This window comes from Physeter macrocephalus, chromosome 15, assembly GCF_002837175.3.
Source record: "Physeter macrocephalus isolate SW-GA chromosome 15, ASM283717v5, whole genome shotgun sequence".
Classification (NCBI taxonomy): Eukaryota; Metazoa; Chordata; class Mammalia; order Artiodactyla; family Physeteridae; genus Physeter; species Physeter macrocephalus.
Window position 1 is genome coordinate 361,870 of NC_041228.1, and position 16,112 is coordinate 377,981.

Below are 16,112 nucleotides of genomic sequence, written 5' to 3' on the forward strand. Positions count from 1 at the left end.
AGAGCCCGCCCATCCCTGTGACTGCACCTTCACGTGCCCCGCCCCAGGAGAGACTTGGAGTCGCTGCCCCCTCTGTCACAGGCCTGGGCAGGGGAACGGGCGGGGGCGGGGCTCTCACTAGCTCCAGCACATCCCACCCCCCAGCCGCTCCAGGGAGGCAGGACTTGGCCACCAGGGCTCAGCAGGCTTTTCGGAATGCAGGGTGATTTTCTGTCTCTTCCCAGGGAAAAAATTAAACCCTTCACAGGCTCTTCTACAAGTTATGCAAATTTAGCAAGAGAGAATCTATCTTCTGTATTCAGCCCTAAGGACTCAGTGTCCCCAGGCTGTGAGGAGAGTTCTGGGGTCTGCCGGCGGTGAGCAGTCCTGGCTGTGTGAGGGTCTGAGTGGTCCAGCTGCCCCCGTGCTGCTCTCAGGGACCAGCTGCTGGGCCTGCATCCAGGGCTCTCTGCATGGAGGTCAGCGCTGGGCAGTGTGGTTTCTCACCCGAGGGAGATGGGCCCCCTGAGGTCCTGCAGTCCTGCCCCAGAGCTGCGGTGAGCAGGCCCAAGTGCAGGCCTCACAGGTGGAAGGAGCCCTGCCTGGGTATGCCGGGACCCTGGGACCTACTGGGAAAGGGAGAGCTCGGGCCCCTGCTTAGGAGACAAGGCTCTTCTGCAATAGTTTCTTGTTGCTTCAATACCAAAGAACTGTTTGCTTTGCCCCCAGCCAGGCCCACCCCGTGCTCGGAGCAGCCCCTGCCGGCCTGGCCCCCTATTGCCTGGGCCCTGCAGGCTCAGTGGGCAGGGCTGCCCTGGCCTATCTCTGGGGCCTTCTTTCTCTCCTGGCCCTCGAGGTGGGGAGCTGAGAAGGGGAGTGAAGGAGCTATGGGGTACAGCTTGAGCCTCAGCCAGTTCCTAGTGGACGAAGCAGCCCTCCCAGGCTGGCGGGTCCCCTGTTCCCCACCCAGGGCGTGGGGCTGGCGGGGGGTCCCATCCTGCAAGGCCGACTCAGCCTGGCTTGCCCTCCACAAAGAAAGACCCCAGCCCAGCCCCAGCCCACCCTTGTGGGCGTCAGACCCAGGCACACCCTGGTGCTGCCCCTGCCTGCCTGTGGGCGCAGAGGGTGACACGTCAACACGGGCCAGGTCTCCTGTGTACGGATGGCACCCTGTCTCCCCATTGGGTCTCTTGGGGATGGACACCCTCTCTGTCGATTCCAAAGTGACCATATTGCGAGGGGGGCCAGGACGGGGGTGGGTTTGCCTGGTCCGTGTGTGTCTGGGTGCCTGTGTGAGACTGAGGAAGCAGAGGGGCGGGCCCCGGCAGCTCTCCCAGGTGGGGCAGGTGAAGGTGTGTGGCTGCTACAGAGGGCCGGGCAGGAGGAGGGCAAAACCAGGGCTGGGCTAGCAGACCTGTTGTGGGGGGGAGTACAGGGGGGGCTGGGCTCTGCGGCACCAGGGTCAGAGTTCCAGTTGCTGGAACACACGGCTGGGGGCACATGGCCCTCGAGTTCCAGCTGCCCAAGTGAGTGCGTGGGAGTGGGTTGGCACCCAGGCAAGGCCCTCCCTGTAGAGGTGTGGGTGGGTTTGGGGGGGCCCAAGAAGACTGCTAATCCACCAACACGGCCCCGCCCTGTGACAGTCATCTCAGCAGCTGAGCCTTACAGCCAGGTGGAGCCAGGCACTTCTGGGACATTGCAGTGCGCTCTTGGCCATCGCTGGAGGCTGGCGCCGTAAACCTCCTTGTGTCATCTCCCTGGGAGTCACTGGTTTACTGGAGGATGTCCCAGCCCTGTCGTAAGAAAGGAGAAGACACCAGCAGTCTGTCTCCAGGATCCCGGTCCACCTTGGCATCCTGAGCTGGCGAGGGTTGGGGGAGGCCTGGGGGCACAGGTCGAGCCAGACCCCCTTCTCTTCTCTCACCCCCACACTTTCCTTTAAGCACTACATCTCTCAGTACGCCCAAAGTGAGACATTTACAAAAATAATAAAAATAATTTTTCAAAGAGAGGAGCGAAGAGGTGTTTTTACCGCTGTCAGAAACGACAACATATTATGTTGCTTTTGTGGTCTGTGTTCTCCTTGGATATTTCTGTATGTAACTGCAGTTTTTAAAAAAGTCCAAACCAAGTTTCATTTGTATTTCCTTACAAGAAGACAGCCTCATGGATGGGCTTCCCTGGGCTCTGATAGCCTCCCAGCCAGGGGTCAGCTGCTGGCCCCCAGCCTGCGGCCTCCCACCCCAGGCCTTCAGCTCTTGCTGGCATCCTCATATGCTCATTCCTGTCTGATCAGTGGGGAAGCCAAGGCTAGAGAAGTTGGGTCCTCTCTGAAGGGAGATCAGGCCCCAGGACCTGGGCTGTCCTGTGAATGCCGGTGCTGGAGGGGGAGAGGCTCTCGGGGGAGGTGCCGTCCCACCCGTTCTGCTGAGACAGTCTCTGTTTTCATGGCTCGGCTCCCCATCCCCACCCTGCACCTCACCAGCCTGCCTGCCAAGCAGCCACCTTGGTTTCAAGGCCTCCTGTCTTGTCTCCTGGGATCCCACGTTGGAGGGAGGGGGAGAGAGCACCACACCCTTCAGGAGCAAAGAGGAGGCCCTCCTGCTGCTCTTCAAGCTCAGCCTCACCCTCACCCCTGCAGCCTTCCCCGGACCTGGGGACCAGCCACCCTCCACTTCGCTCCCTCCCGGGTAGGCCTTGCTGCCTACCCACTGGATGAGCATTTTACCCCATTGGGTCTGTTTCCATTTCCATAGGAAATAAAACTGCCCATCTCCGACTCCTTCCGGGCCTCCTCTGGGGACTTTGGGGCGCGAGCCCTGGCACCTAGGGCCCAGGGCCGCGCGGCAGGGTGAGGACTGAGAGCCCCGAGGCCCGGCAGGTATTTGGTTCTCGAGGCAGGGGTGGGGGGAAAGGATGGGTATTTATAGAGGTGCCCAGGCTCCCCACACCCCCGATCTTCTGCAGCTGAGAGGTTGGTCACAGCGCTCCGAGCCCGGATCCTGCTCCCTTTACCTCTAAGCACAAGACGGTTTTGCAGTTTTAACGAGCGCACGCGGAGTTTTCCAGGAATACAAAACTGGCGTGCACACCGAGGAAGCAGGACCGCGCTCGGTTCTTTTTGAAACACACAGCCCCCCTCCCGCCGGTAGCACTAGGGGTCGGAGTCCCCACGTGTGACGACTGTGGCGCGTTCAAGGCTGATCCGCAGGTTCTGCGGGGGAGCCTCTGATCATGCCCACAAATCTGAGTGCTCAAGTGCCCGCGGTCTCCGAGGCCTTCCTCTCCTCCCACGCGAGGGCAGTCCGTTCCTCAGGTCAAGTAGCGTGGATGGCTAGGTTTGCTTGTGTGCGGGATGCGGCAGCACGCGGCGGGAGCCCAGGAGACCCCACCCCAAAGGCGAATGCGGGATGCGGGATGAGGGGCTGGGCGGGTGGGGGTGGTGCTCAGCTCGAGGAGAAGACCCAGGAGTCCACGGAGACGCCCGCCGCTCTTCCGGCCCCAGCGCCAGCCCTACTACAACTACCAGGATGCGTCGGGCGGGTGGACTACACTTCCCGGCATACTCCGCGCCAGGACTGGGCCTGCGCGCTGGGCCTGGGGGTGGGGCTGCTGTGGCGGCGCTAGAGCGCGGGAAGTCCAGAACCCCCGGCACGGCGGCCGGAGTATGAGCCTGGACCGCGAGCTTCGCCGTGAGTCTAGGGACTAGCGCCCGAACGCGGGGGGCCCGGGGGCGGGCCTGGCCCTCTCGGGCGGAGAAGCCCAGCACCCAGGCCTCGTCCTTCTTTCTGCAGAGTTGAGCAAGGCCAAGGCTAAGGCCCAGAGGAGCGGGCAACTGCGGGAAGAGGCAGCCGTCTGCCACCAGCTGGGGGAGCTCCTGGCCAGCCATGGTGCGTGGGGTGGAGTCCGGGCCTGGGAGCGGGGAGCGGAGAGCCGGGAGGACCGGGGCTGGGGGGGGCCCTCGTGAGTGACGGCCGGCCGCTGCCCCACTGGCCCTCGCGGTTCCCGGCCCACTGCCCGGCCAGACTGAAGCCTGCCCTGCCCGCCCAGGCTGCTACGCGGAGGCCCTGCGAGAGCACCAGGAAGAGCTGCAGCTCCTGGAGACGGCCGACGACCCCCTGGGCTGCGCCGTGGCCCACCGCAAGATCGGAGAGCGGCTGGCGGAGATGGAGGACTACTCGGCTGCCCTGCAGGTGGGCGGAGGCCGCGACGTGGGCCCCCACGCTGGCCACATCCAGCTCTCCTGGACTCTCATCTCTTGGGGGTCCGTTTCCTTGAAGGGAGGCCCAGTCTCTGCTGTCCAGGCCTCTGGCTGGAGGGGAGAGGGGGACACGCTGCGATGGGGCCTCACCTTCAGAGAGCCCTGTGCTGGGCCCTGGTAGCCTGGTCCTTGGGTGGGTGTGCCACAGTGGGGGTCCAGGCCCTCTGTCCACACAGAGCTGCCCTGGCCCCGGCTTCCGGGGCTGCCACAGCCTAGCTAACTCTCGGACAGTGTCTCTGGCTGGTCCAAGTGTGGTGCCACCGTCCCCACAGACAGTCCTTGACATTAGAGAAAATGGGGTGTTGCAGCATGGCTTTGGCCTGCTCTGTGGGGGCTTGGGGGACACATGGGGTTTGCTTGACGTGGGCTTGGTTCACAGTGGCCGTTCTTCTGTGCTCCAGCACCAGCACCGCTACCTGGAGCTGGCATGTTCCCTGTCCAACCATGTTGAGCAGCAGAGGGCCTGGGCCACCATTGGCCGCACCCACTTGGACATCTTTGACCACCACCAGTCACAGGATGCCTTGCTGCAGGCACAGGGTGCCTTCGAGAAAAGCCTGGCGATCTTGGACGAGAAGCTGCAGGGTAACTGCCCTTGGAGACTGGCCCTCCCCACCTTCTGCCTCCTGAGCTCTGCAGGGAGAAGAGGCTACAGCCCCATTGCCCGCCCTGCCCGTGTGGTGGGTCCACCTGCCTGGGCCCTCCCTTTGTGAGGTCGAGATCGGTTCTCAGAAGCAGCAGCCCTCCCCCAGCTGCCTCCCCCGCCCCCGCCCTGCAGAGCCTGTGCTCACGACCTCGGGTCCCGCTGCCTTTGCTGTTTCTCCCTCTGCTCTACCTGCAGCAGAACCCCTGGCACCTACAGTGAGAGGCTGGAGGAGGGGCCCAGGAGAGGCTGGCCAGGGCCCAGGGCTGGAGACCCCAAGTGGGGGTAAGGCGCTGAGTGTCTGGAGGGGCGTCTTCCAGGCTCACTGACCAAGCGAGAGTTGAGTGAGATGAGGACCCGACTTTACCTCAACGTGGGCCTCACCTGTGACAGCCTGCAGCAGGCAGCGCTATGCCACGCCTACTTCACGAAGAGCATCTTCCTTGCCGAGTAAGGCCCCGCTCGGCCCCAGGAGGGAGCGGCTGGGGCCTGGGCTGCTCCCAGGGTCCTCCCGAGAGGGCAGCTGGGCTGACCTCACCCCTCCGCCCAGTCAGTTTCCTGTTAGCAGAGGGGCAGCCTTGGCTTTGTGGGGGCTGGAACCCTAAGTGGCATCGAAGGGTGCTTGCTGTGCTGTCCCTAAGCGACAGTGCCCCGAGCACTGAGCTCCTGTCCCCACCCACAGGCAGAACCACCTGTACGAGGACCTGTTTCGCGCTCGCTACAACCTGGGCGCCATCCACTGGCGGCAGGGTCAGCACTCTCAGGCCATGCGCTGCCTGGAGGGGGCGCGGAAGTGCGCGCGCATCCTGAAGCAGGGCTCCATGGAGAGCGAGTGCTGCTTGCTGCTCTCGCAGGTGCTGGCTCTCGGTGGCTCTGGGCTCTGCTCCCGGGTGGGCTTGGGCCTTCAAGAGCCTGTGGGCCTCACTTTCCCTTGCCCCCCAGATCCTCCAAGACCTAGGGGATTTTTTGGCCGCCAAGAGAGCCTTGAAGAAGGCCTATCGGCTTGGTTCCCAGAAGCCTTTGCAGAAGGCAGTGGTCTGCCGGACCCTCAAGTATGGTGAGCCTAGGAGGGGATGGGGGGGCTGAACCCCCTGAGAAGGGGCAGGGAGGGCTCCTGTTCTTTAGCAGAGGAGGCCTCGGCGTGTGTCCTTTGGGAGGTGGCAGCGTCAGTAGGGCACCCGTCTCCCCCCACTTCTTGTTGGGAGGAGCCTCATTTTTCTCTGAGCTACATTCAGCACAGGGCGTCAGAGGGGCACCCAGGGTGGTCAGGAGGCTAGTGTCTATGCACAAGCCAGCTTCTTCGGCAAACTCAAAAAGCCGCCCCGCCTGACGGGGTGGGAGCGTGGACAGCTCGTGTGGCCTAGCAGCACTGGTAAGGGGCCGTCAACAGGCCTCACCCCGTGCTGCGGAGTAGCCCCCGCCCTGACTTGTCGTTAGTTGGTTTTTCTACTCTTTTTTTTCTTTTTTTTTCACCATTGTGTTAGCCATGGCTCACGGGCCCAGCCGCTCCGCGGCATGTGGGATCCTCCCAGACCGGGGCGCGAACCCGGTTCCCCTGCATCAGCAGGCGGACGCGCAACCACTGCGCCACCAGGGAAGCCCTGTTCTTCCACTCTTGCTGCGGCCTCGTGAAGTAGCTCCTCCTACCACCCTCCTTACCAGTGGGTGAGCGGAGGCTTGGGCAGGTGGCTGGCTGCCTAAGGGCACAGGGTCAGGCCCCAGGCTGTGCCGCCCCTGCACCAGGCTCTTTCTGGCAGTGCTGGCGGTGGTCCACCTGCAGCAGCAGCTGGAGGAGTCTGAGGAGAGTGACCCGCGGGCCGCCATGGGCATTTGCGAGCAGCTGGGTGACCTGTTCTCCAAGGCGGGCAACTTCCCCAAGGCTGCCGCGGCCTACCAGAAGCAGGTGCGTGCCCGGGCTGGGGCGGGGGTGAGGGCACCGGGGCTGTGGGCTGCGGGGTGTGGCGCAGCCCTGGCCTCGCTGTTGCTGTCTTCCCAGCTGCAGTTCGCGGAGCTGCTAAACAGGCCGGGGCCTGAGCTGGCCATCATCCACGTGTCCCTGGCTGCCACCCTGGGGGACATGAAGGACCACCGCCAGGCCGTGCACCACTATGAAGAGGAGCTGAGGCTACGGGACGGCAGCGCCCTGGAGGTGAGGGGTCACGGCGCCCTGCCCTGCCCGGGGCTCTGTCCGAAGACTGCTCGGGAGGGCTGTTGTCCTCCTGTCTCGTGTGGGCAGCCATGGGGAGCTGGAGCCACCTGGATGCAGGGGCAGCCACCGCTGAGTTCATGCCTTCTCCTCTAGGAAGCCAAGACCTGGTTGAACATTGCACTGTCCCGCGAGGACGCCGGTGATGCCTATGAGGTGCTGGCATCGTGCTTCCAGAAGGCTCTCAGCTGTGCCCAGCAAGCTCAGCAGCCGCGGCTGCAGGTGTGGGAGCCCGCCCGCCCACTCTGGGATCCCCACATACGGCTTCCCCGCAGCCTGTCTGTCCCCCTGTCCCCCGTCCCTGTCTCTGCTCTGGTTCTGAGCTGAGTGTTCCCTGCTCCTCAGAGGCAGGTCTTACGGCACCTCCACGCGGTGCAGCTGAGGCTGCAGTCTCAGGAGGCGCCTGGCACTGAAGCCAGGCTGCAGGAGCTGAGGGCGGCTGAAGAGGAGGAGGACGAGGAGGACGAGGGGGACGAGGTGGACGAGGGGGACGCCGCCCTGGAGGCCGTCGAGCTGGAGCTCTCGGAGAGCGGTGAGGCTCGGGCGCTGTGCCGGCGGCCCTGGCGTTCCCTCCCTGAGGCCTGCACGGGCTGGGCCGGTGGCTCCTGCTCACAGGCTCATGATGGGAAGGAACAGCCCAGCGCCGGGAGGGTAACTGGCGCAGGTGAGACGGGTGGAGGAGAGTGGAGGAGGGCTGGGTGCAGGGAGCCGGGCACAGCCCGGGGACGTTCTTGGAGGGGCCGGTGCCGGGAGGCTGGTGGGCGTCTGCAGGGGAGGTGGCTCGGGGCAGACCTGGGGAAACGCACCGCGAGCGGGCAGAACAGCCAAGTGGGTCCCGAGACCCTCGAGGGCCTGCGCAGGTTCCCCTGAGGCCAGCGTGCTCAGCTCCGAGGGGCGCCCGTGAAGGTGGGCTGTGGCGGCAACCGGCTCAGGCAGCGGGCCAGTGGGTGGGCTTCAGGAGTCAGCTGGCTCCTGGCTGCACGGTCTCTGAGGCCAGAAGGAGTGGCTTCTGTTTTGAACTTGAGGGGCCTCCAGAACCTCCGGGAAGTTTCAGCCTTGCCTTAGCGGGGTGCTGAGCCGGGCGTGGCTCATACGCAGGTGTGGGGGAGGGTCCGCGGGAGGGGCGGGGAAAGAGGACCCAAAACGAGAACTTCAGGCGATGCTCTCTGATAGGCATAGGCAGTTACCCACGGAGGAGAAGGAGGTGCTAGAAAGGGCCAGAGGTGTAGGAGGGAGCAGGGATGAGGGGTGGGGTTGGGCAAGAGCAGGCGGGATAAGGCAGAGGCACCAGGAGTCCTGCAGGTGGAGGACACCTGGGCTCCAGGGACGAGCTGTTTTCACCCTAGGCCTGACTTGGCCCGACAAGGATGCTTCCCAGGAAAGAGACGACGGAGGTCTGGGGTGGGGGAGGCTGACCCACAGAGCAGTCTCCTGGGCGCAGCAGAGCCCGGGGCAGGGGGCTAGGCTCACCTGGGCTGGTGGGCCTGGCTCTGTTCCAGAGGATGAAGCTGACGGGTCACAGCAGTTGGAGGAGGAGGAGGAGCTTCAGGGCTGCCTGGGCCGCCGGAGGGTGAGCAAGGTGAGGACAGCGGCTGAACGGGTGTGTCGCCCTCCCTTGCCCCACCAGTGCTGCCCTGTCCCCTCACGCCTACGCCCCCACGGGGTGACTGTGCCCACAGTGGAACCGGCGCAACGACGTCGGGGAGACCCTGCTGCACCGAGCCTGCATCGAGGGCCAGCTGGGCCGCGTCCAGGACCTCGTGAGGCAGGTGGGCCCGCTGCCCCACCCCAGTCACCCTGTGGCCATAGCAGGGGCTCTCGCTGGGGTACTGTCTCCCCAGGGGCCAGGGCAGGGTGCAGGGGCTGGAGCCAGCACTGGGGACTCTGTACATGTGGTGGGGAGTGTCTCCCTCACTCTGGTGTGACCTGGGCCAGGGCCAGACTCGAGTGGGCCCCGGGGGCCCTCAGGCTTCAGAGCCCCAGGGCAAGGCCAGGCTGTGGGGTACTCGGGGCCAGGCTCCTTCCCGTTCTTTGTCACAGGGCCACCCCCTGAACCCTCGGGACTACTGTGGTTGGACACCCTTGCACGAGGCCTGCAACTACGGGCACCTGGGTGAGTGTGGGAGTGGGGGGTGCCAGCATCCTACAGGGAGAGGGAAAGGGTCCCTCCCGGGAAGGGCCTGGGAGCTGGCCCATACCCGCCGTCCACAGACATCGTCCGTTTCCTGCTGGACCATGGGGCCGCGGTGGATGACCCGGGCGGCCAAGGTTGTGAGGGTATCACTCCCCTGCACGATGCCCTCTACTGTGGCCACTTTGAGGTGGCCCAGCTGCTCATTGAGCGAGGAGCGTCAGTCACTCTCCGAACCAGGAAGGTGAGCACAGACGCAGGCTGGGCAGGCGTGGGCCGCACGTGGTTGGTGGTGTTGCTGCTGTCAGCCCTGCTTAGCTGGGGACCCCACAGGGCCACAGCCCGCTGCAGACGCTGCAGCAGTGGGTGAAGCTGTACTGCAAGGATCTGGATGGCGAAACGCGAGAGAAGGCTGCTGCCATGGAGACGCTGCTCCGGGCGGCCTCTTCGGGCCAAGGCAAGCGGGGACCTCCTCTGCTCCTTAGCCTGAGAGTCCCCAGGGCCGTTGGGTGGTGGGGATGGTGCCAGGCACTGCCTCACAATAGACTCGATCTCTCCGCAGCTCCCCACAGCTCCCTGGCTCTCCCGACCCTCTCAAGTAACCATCTGTTTGACCCCGAGACCTCTCCTCCCTCAAGTCCCAGCCCAGGACCCCCAGAAGCCTGTGAGGCCCGTGCCAGGGTCTCCCAGGGGCTGGCGGTGCCAGCTGTGGCCAGGCCTTGGAGGAGCAGGCACAAGCTGGCCAGCAGTAGCAGCTCGGAGGGGGAGGACAACCCAGGCCCGCCCCAGCCAACCCAGAAGAGGCTCCGGCACTCTGGCCCATCACTGCCCACCACAGCCCGGATGCCCGGCCCTGCCAGTGACGGGGAGGCGGCCACAGCGAGTGCCGGCTGGGCAGCCTACCGGGCGGCCGTCCGCAGTGCGGGCAGTGCCCCGAGCTGCCACCTGGGCCCCAGCCCCCCTCAAGGCCCCAGCGAGGCCCCCACCCCCCGGGCAGCGCTCCTCCCTAAGGAGGAGTGCTTGGCCGGGGACTGGCTGGAAGAGGATTTGCCGCTGGCCCATGGTCACCGGGGCAGCCACCCGCCCCGCCCCCATAGCAGTGCGGATGGTAGCAGACACAGTGCCTCGGGGTCAGGCAGCGACGCACGTGCCATCAGGCCTCGGGCCCAGGCCAGGAAGAGCCGGCTGTCCTGTCTCAAGAGTTGGAGTGCGCTGGTCAGAACAGATGGAGCCTGCAGCTCAGCCGCGGAGCCCCCGCGGAGCCCTGATGTCCCCAGGGCCTTGGGGCCCATTGGGGGAAACCCTGCAGCAGGCCAGCCCTTGGTGGGTGTGCAAACCTGGAGCAGAGCTGCCTCCAGGCTGGGGCGGTTGGGGGTGGTGGGCAGGGGGCTCCATCTTTCCTGACTCAGGCTGTTCTTCCCTGCCCCCACCTGCTAGGGTCAGGCCCTGCTTCCTCCCATCCGAGTACGAGTTCGTGTTCAGGATAATCTTTTCCTCATCCCTGTTCCACACGGGTAAGGTGTCACCTGTCTTCCCCCAACCCCTGGCTCCCTTGGGCCGGGGGATTGCGCCCAGAGGCAACAGAGGGCCCTCGTGGCTGTAGATGGCATGGGACATGCCATGAGAATCCCTCTGGTTTTATATTCCATCTCTGGGGGGCTGGTAGCTGGGGGAGGTGATGGCAGACGCAGGCTCGGGGAGGCCCTGCGGCCCTAGAAACGGCCCGGAGGTGCTGCAGGTGTGCACGGGGCACTGGCATGTCACACGTAAGGGCGGGGGGAGAGGAAGGAGCCAGACGAGGGAGCTGTGGACGCCAGACTGGGATGGCAGGACCCCAGGGGCCGCTCCTCAGCGTGTGCAGGAACCTGGCCAGGTCCAGGACTCAGCTCGCTCTCTGTTCCCACAGCAGGGAGACGCACTCCGTGGCCTGGCTGGCTGAGCAGGCCGCCCAGCGTTACTACCAGGCCTCTGGGCTGCTGCCTCGGCTCTCCCTACAAAAAGAGGGGGCCCTGCTGGCCCCACAGGACCCCATCTCCGATGTGCTGCAGAGCAATGAGGAGGTGAGTGGCAGGGCCGGGCCCTGAGTTCAGGGGGTTCTCCAGCACCGGGTGCTGGGGGCTGCACACCGCTGGTGCTTTCCAGGTGTTGGCTGAGGTGACTTCGTGGGACCTTCCCCCGCTGACGGACCGCTACCGCCGGGCCTGCCAGAGCCTGGAGCAAGGTAAGGGCCCGGGGGCCCTGCGGCGGGGGCCTGGGCAGAGGGCTGGGTGTGTGGGCTCCACCTGCCCGTGCTGCTCCCAGGTCCGCGGGCCTCGACTCCCAGGACCCCAGGTGTCCACCAGGGTTCCTTCCCGCCACACCTGTTCTCGGTTTTTCCTCCCCTACCTCGTGGCCCTGTGTGTAGGTAGTGGGGTCGGGCGGGAGATCGGCCCCGTCCGGAGGTGGATGAGCACCACCCACGGGCTGTGCGGCGTGGCGCCTGGGGCGTGGGGTCCACAGGCCTCTGGTGGCTGCCCCAGGGCTCGTGAGTGAGGAGGGGCTGCCTGGTGCGCCTCGCGATGCACAGCGCAGGACAGGCAGGCCCTGGTCCGGTGACCCACATGCCCCTCCAGGGGAGCACCAAGGGGTGCTGCAGGCGATGGAGCACCAAGGCTCGGGCCCCGCGTTCAGTGCCTGCTCCCTGGCGCTGCGCCAGGCCCAGCTCACCCCGCTGCTGCGGGCCCTGAAGCTGCACTCAACGCTCCGGGAGCTCCGCCTGGCTGGGAACCGGCTGGGGGATGGATGTGTTGCCGAGCTGCTGGCTGCCCTGGACACCGTGCCCGGCCTGACCCTCCTCGACCTCTCCTCCAATCACCTGGGCCCTGAAGGCCTGTGCCAGCTTGCCGTGGGCCTCCTGGGGCAGTCCGCCTTGCAGGTAGAGGCATGGGGAACGGTGGACCGGTACCAGGGCAACCTCTGAACGTCCACATCTAGCCCATCCCTGGGTGGGAAGGTGCAGTTAAGAGTGCTGGCTAGTACCCAGCTCCGGGTGGCCCAGACCAGATCCTCTGGGGAACCCATGTCTCCACAGAACTTGGAAGAGCTGGACTTAAGCATGAACCCCCTCGGGGATGGCTGTGGCCAGGCCCTGGCCTCCATCCTACGGGCCTGCCCCTTGCTCAGCACCCTGCACCTCCAGGCCTGTGGCTTTGGCCCCAGCTTCTTCCTGAACCACCAGGCGGCCCTGGGCAGCGCTTTCCAAGGTGAGCTGCCGGACATGTCCACTCCCTGGCCCCAAGGGCTCAGAGAGCCTCAAGCACGAGGACTCCTAGGGCACGAGCCCAGCTTTCGGGAGCACGTGGGTGGACATGCAGGTGCTGGACCTGTCTGGGCTCAGAGGGACGTCGGGTGCTTGCCTGGCCTGGGCGGCCCCCTCAGGACACAGCCCCCGTCCCAGCTACGCTGCGGGCCGGAGCCCCAGCCCCACGGCTCTCACCAGGTCTGAGCATCCCGCTTGCCAGAGACGATGCCACCGCAAGCCCACTGGGGCTGCAGAGAGCCGCTGTCCCAGCATTGAGAAGCTGGAAAGTGGGGTTTCCTTTCCACAGAGCTATGAGCACAGCGGCAGGGGAGGAGGGGTCTGGGACTGGGGTGGCAGACTGAGTGCTCCCCGACTTGCCCCACCGCATGTGGATGTCCCAGCCTAGGGCCTGTCTCAGGTCACCTGGGGCCATCCTGTTGTGAGTAGGGGCAGGTAGAGGACCCAGAAATGGTGGGAAGAAGCTGGGCTCAGGAGTCCAGTTCTGCCCCCTCCCCACTGGGAGACACTGGGCCAGAGCCACCCCAGTTTCCCTGCACACCAAACCTCAGGGATGAGGATGGCTTCCCGAGGGTCACGAGGGTTCTGGGCCCAGGCCTGTGTGGCAGGGCTGGGGGCGGCAGCACGCGGGGCTGACAGAGGTTCTGGCCCTTGGTATAGGCGCCAAGTGCCTGAAGACACTGTCTCTGTCCTACAACGGCCTGGGCCCCTCCGCCCTGGCCCAGGCCCTGCAGAGCCTGCCAGCCCGCACCCTCCTGCGCCTGGAGCTGAGCTCTGTGGCCGCCAGCAAGAGTGACCCAGGCCTCACGGAGCCCGTGGTCAGCTACCTGACCAAGGTATGCGGTCAAGGAGGGACACTAAGCCTGAGGCACCTTGGGCCATCCAGGATTGGCGGGTGGTCCTGGGAAGAGGCTTGCACGTTTGGAAAAAACAGGCGGGGAAAGCTTTCTGTAGACCTGCCTGCCTCAGGCTGTGAATTCCTGGCCAGCAGGAAGGACACCTGGGATCCAGGGAGGCAGGGAGGGCAGGTGCCCCACTCAGGCCAGCTCCCCTTGGGCCTCTGCTGTCTAGGAAGGCTGCGCCCTGGAGCACCTGGGCCTGTCGGCAAACCACCTGGGCGATGAGGCCGTGAGAGATCTGAGCAGGTAATGCCAGCCAGCTCGTGCCACCACTATCCTGCAGGGGTTCTGATCTCAGGGCCCAGGAGCCCGGGGAAGCTGGGGCTCCTTGCCCCAGCGTGCCCTGAGACCTGGCCGCCAGCCACTAGCCTGCCTCCTGGCTGGCCCTCGTGTCTCTCTTCATGCTCCCACGGCTCTTGAGACTCTTTCCCTCTGGTGTGTCCTCTCCTGTCACCTTTTGTCCAGCAGCCCAGGCAAGGGCCACTGCTTCTGTGGCCCTCCAGCCTCAGCTGGCTCGCAGGAGTGTGAGGCACCCGTGCCAGGCTGGGGGCAAAGCCTGTGGGCCTGGCCTGCAGCTCCCCGGGCCTTGGGGTCACCTGGGGCAGCTTCCCCTCGTGATGGAAGCTGACCCCCAGGCTTCTTCCCTGTCTTAGATGTCTGCCTCTCTGCCCCTCGCTGGTCTCGCTGGACCTGTCTGCCAACCCCAAGATCAGCTGTGCCGGCCTGGAGGGGCTCCTGTCTGCCCTCCAAGGGCGGCCCCAAGGCCTCAGCTTCCTCGGCCTGTCAGGTGAGCACTGGGTATGGTGGCTACACCTGCCACACTGGAGCTGGTGACACAGCTCCCTCCTTGAGGACCTGCCTTAGGCCCAGGTGCCTCCTTGGAAGGGGCCGTCACTGCCACCAGCCAGAACACAAGGGTGGGCTGGGCCCCGTGGGGTTGCCACAGTGGAGGACGGTGAGCAGTGTGACTAGAAGCAGGTGTGAGCCTCGCTCCTCAAACCACAGGGCGGGAGGACCGTGGGTCTCTGCCTCTGGCCCGGTCAGCCTGACCCTCGAGACCCTGGCCGGGGGACCCAGTGCCACGGGGACTTTCTCGTTCCTGTTGTCCAGAGGGAGGGGCGTTGGGCTAGGGCGGCACTCCCTGCCTCTGAGGGACCCTCCCGCTTCCTGGCCAAGGCTGCCCTGACCCTACCGTCCAGGCCTACGGCCTGACCTAGCTGGTTTCTCTGGCCACGCCCTGGTGCAGGACCCTACCAGAGCTGTCTTGAGAAGGACCCCAGGGAGGTGCGTTTGGTGAACTGGCCACCCTGCAGCCTGGCACCTCCTGCTGGGGCGCAGGGCAGGGCAGACCAGGCTCTGCCCTCTGGGAGAACAAGGGCTGGGAGTGGGGCTACACAGGGACCCCTGGGCTCTCCCGCTCCTCGCCCACAGGCCCACAGGGCCAGGCTGGCTCCCCAGGAAGGCCCCCCGAAGGTGGGCTGGTAGGAGACCTGCGCTTAGCTGAGGGGCTGCGCCCCACACACCTGGCTTGGTGAGAGGGTACCTGAATCCTCTCACCAGGCTCCCTGGGGTCGTGAGCCTGCTGGGTATTCTCTGGTCTCTCTGAGGATTGAGCCTTGTAGCTCAGTGTCTTGAGACTCACAGGTAGCCCACTGGGTCCATTTTATGGAGGGAGAGACCCAGGCATCGTCAGACAATGGCAGAGGCACAGATGTGAATGCAGTGTTTACTTTAGCCAACCTCCCTTGTGCCTGACCACTGGCTGGGAAGGGAGTCCACAGTCCTGGGCACACTAGGCCTGGGAGAGCACACTCCTTCCTAGAGAATTATCAGGCCTCTGCTGGCCTTTGCTTATGCCCCTCGCTGCAGCCCTTGGGGCCTCAGAGGAAGTGTGTTTCCTCCCGAGGACCACACTGGTAAAGAGAAAAGCCCCACAGGGCCCCCCTCTACGAACACCACTGGTTCCCGCGGGCCCCCGGCCGTAGCCTGAGGCCTACTCCTGCCTCCCTTCTGCAGGCTGTGCTGTCCAGGGCCCCCTGGGCCTGCGCCTCTGGGACAACTTAACGGTGCAGCTGCAGGAGCTGCAGCTGTGCAGCAGACGTCTCTCTGCTGAGGACCGGGATGCCCTGCACCAGCTGCTGCCCAGCCAGCTGGGCTCCAAAGCATGCACTCTGGATCGGGGACCCAAGCTCTTCTTCAGGCACCTCTGACTGGCTGAGCCATGCCCCGCCCTCCCCACCCGCCCAAACCTCTAATAAAGGAAGCCGCTGCTGCCGCCTCCCTCCCTGCTGTGGCCTTCGGAGGGGTTCACCTTGCTGTCAGAGCGCTCTGGAATGAGGCCTCCCTGCCCAATAAGCAGTGAGCCACAACCAGCAGAGAAAGGGTTTATTCATAGGCAGCCAAGTGAGGGGACAGGAGGACGGATCTCAGATTGGCTTCCCCAAAGTAGGGGTGTGGGATATTTACGGGATGAAGAAGCAGGTTGGGGGAATTCCCTGGCAGTCCAGTGATTAGGACTCCAACACTTTCACTGCCGACGGCCTGGGCCTGGTTCCATGTTCCGGGAACTAAGATCCTACAAGCTGCGTGGCCAAAAAGAAAGAAAAAAAAAAAGGCAGAGTGATCTTAAGCGCGGGGAAAGGAGATTGGAGGTAGGAAAAAGGTGACGTAATCTGTGTTCTGCAGAGGCGTGTCT

General features: G+C 64.9%; 1 protein-coding gene across 3 annotated transcripts; it reads left to right on the forward strand.

Moving 5' to 3' along the window:
• Positions 1–3,587: 3,587 nt before the first annotated feature.
• TONSL (tonsoku like, DNA repair protein) lies at positions 3,588–15,640 on the forward strand. Of its 3 annotated transcripts, XM_007104729.4 has the most exons (26): positions 3,588–3,671; positions 3,774–3,869; positions 4,030–4,172; positions 4,642–4,825; positions 5,204–5,333; positions 5,566–5,737; positions 5,826–5,940; positions 6,641–6,786; positions 6,880–7,032; positions 7,186–7,311; positions 7,435–7,621; positions 8,589–8,668; positions 8,769–8,858; positions 9,130–9,202; positions 9,301–9,464; positions 9,554–9,677; positions 9,783–10,543; positions 10,658–10,734; positions 11,127–11,280; positions 11,363–11,441; positions 11,833–12,134; positions 12,291–12,462; positions 13,179–13,354; positions 13,590–13,663; positions 14,071–14,204; positions 15,434–15,640. In XM_007104729.4, exons 1-26 carry the CDS (start codon positions 3,647–3,649, stop codon positions 15,625–15,627), a joined length of 4,131 nt encoding a protein of 1,376 aa, XP_007104791.2. In that variant the 5' UTR covers positions 3,588–3,646; the 3' UTR covers positions 15,628–15,640. The 3 variants fall into 3 exon arrangements, with proteins under 3 accessions (XP_007104791.2, XP_054947136.1, XP_054947137.1); XM_055091161.1 differs by lacking the exon at positions 13,590–13,663 and having other exon boundaries at positions 15,434–15,613; XM_055091162.1 differs by lacking the exon at positions 15,434–15,640 and having other exon boundaries at positions 13,565–13,663; positions 14,071–14,172.
• The last annotated feature ends 472 nt before the right edge of the window (positions 15,641–16,112 follow it).

What these genes read in the sequence shown, in the direction of transcription:
- TONSL (XM_007104729.4), top strand. Translation starts at nt 3,647, where the DNA reads ATGAGCCTGGACCGCGAGCTTCGCC. An exon ending in ACTACTCGGCTGCCCTGCAG is followed by an intron (nt 4,173 to 4,641) that starts GTGGGCGGAGGC and finishes TCTGTGCTCCAG; the next exon opens with CACCAGCACCGCTACCTGGA. An exon ending in TCCAGGACCTCGTGAGGCAG is followed by an intron (nt 8,859 to 9,129) that starts GTGGGCCCGCTG and finishes TCTTTGTCACAG; the next exon opens with GGCCACCCCCTGAACCCTCG.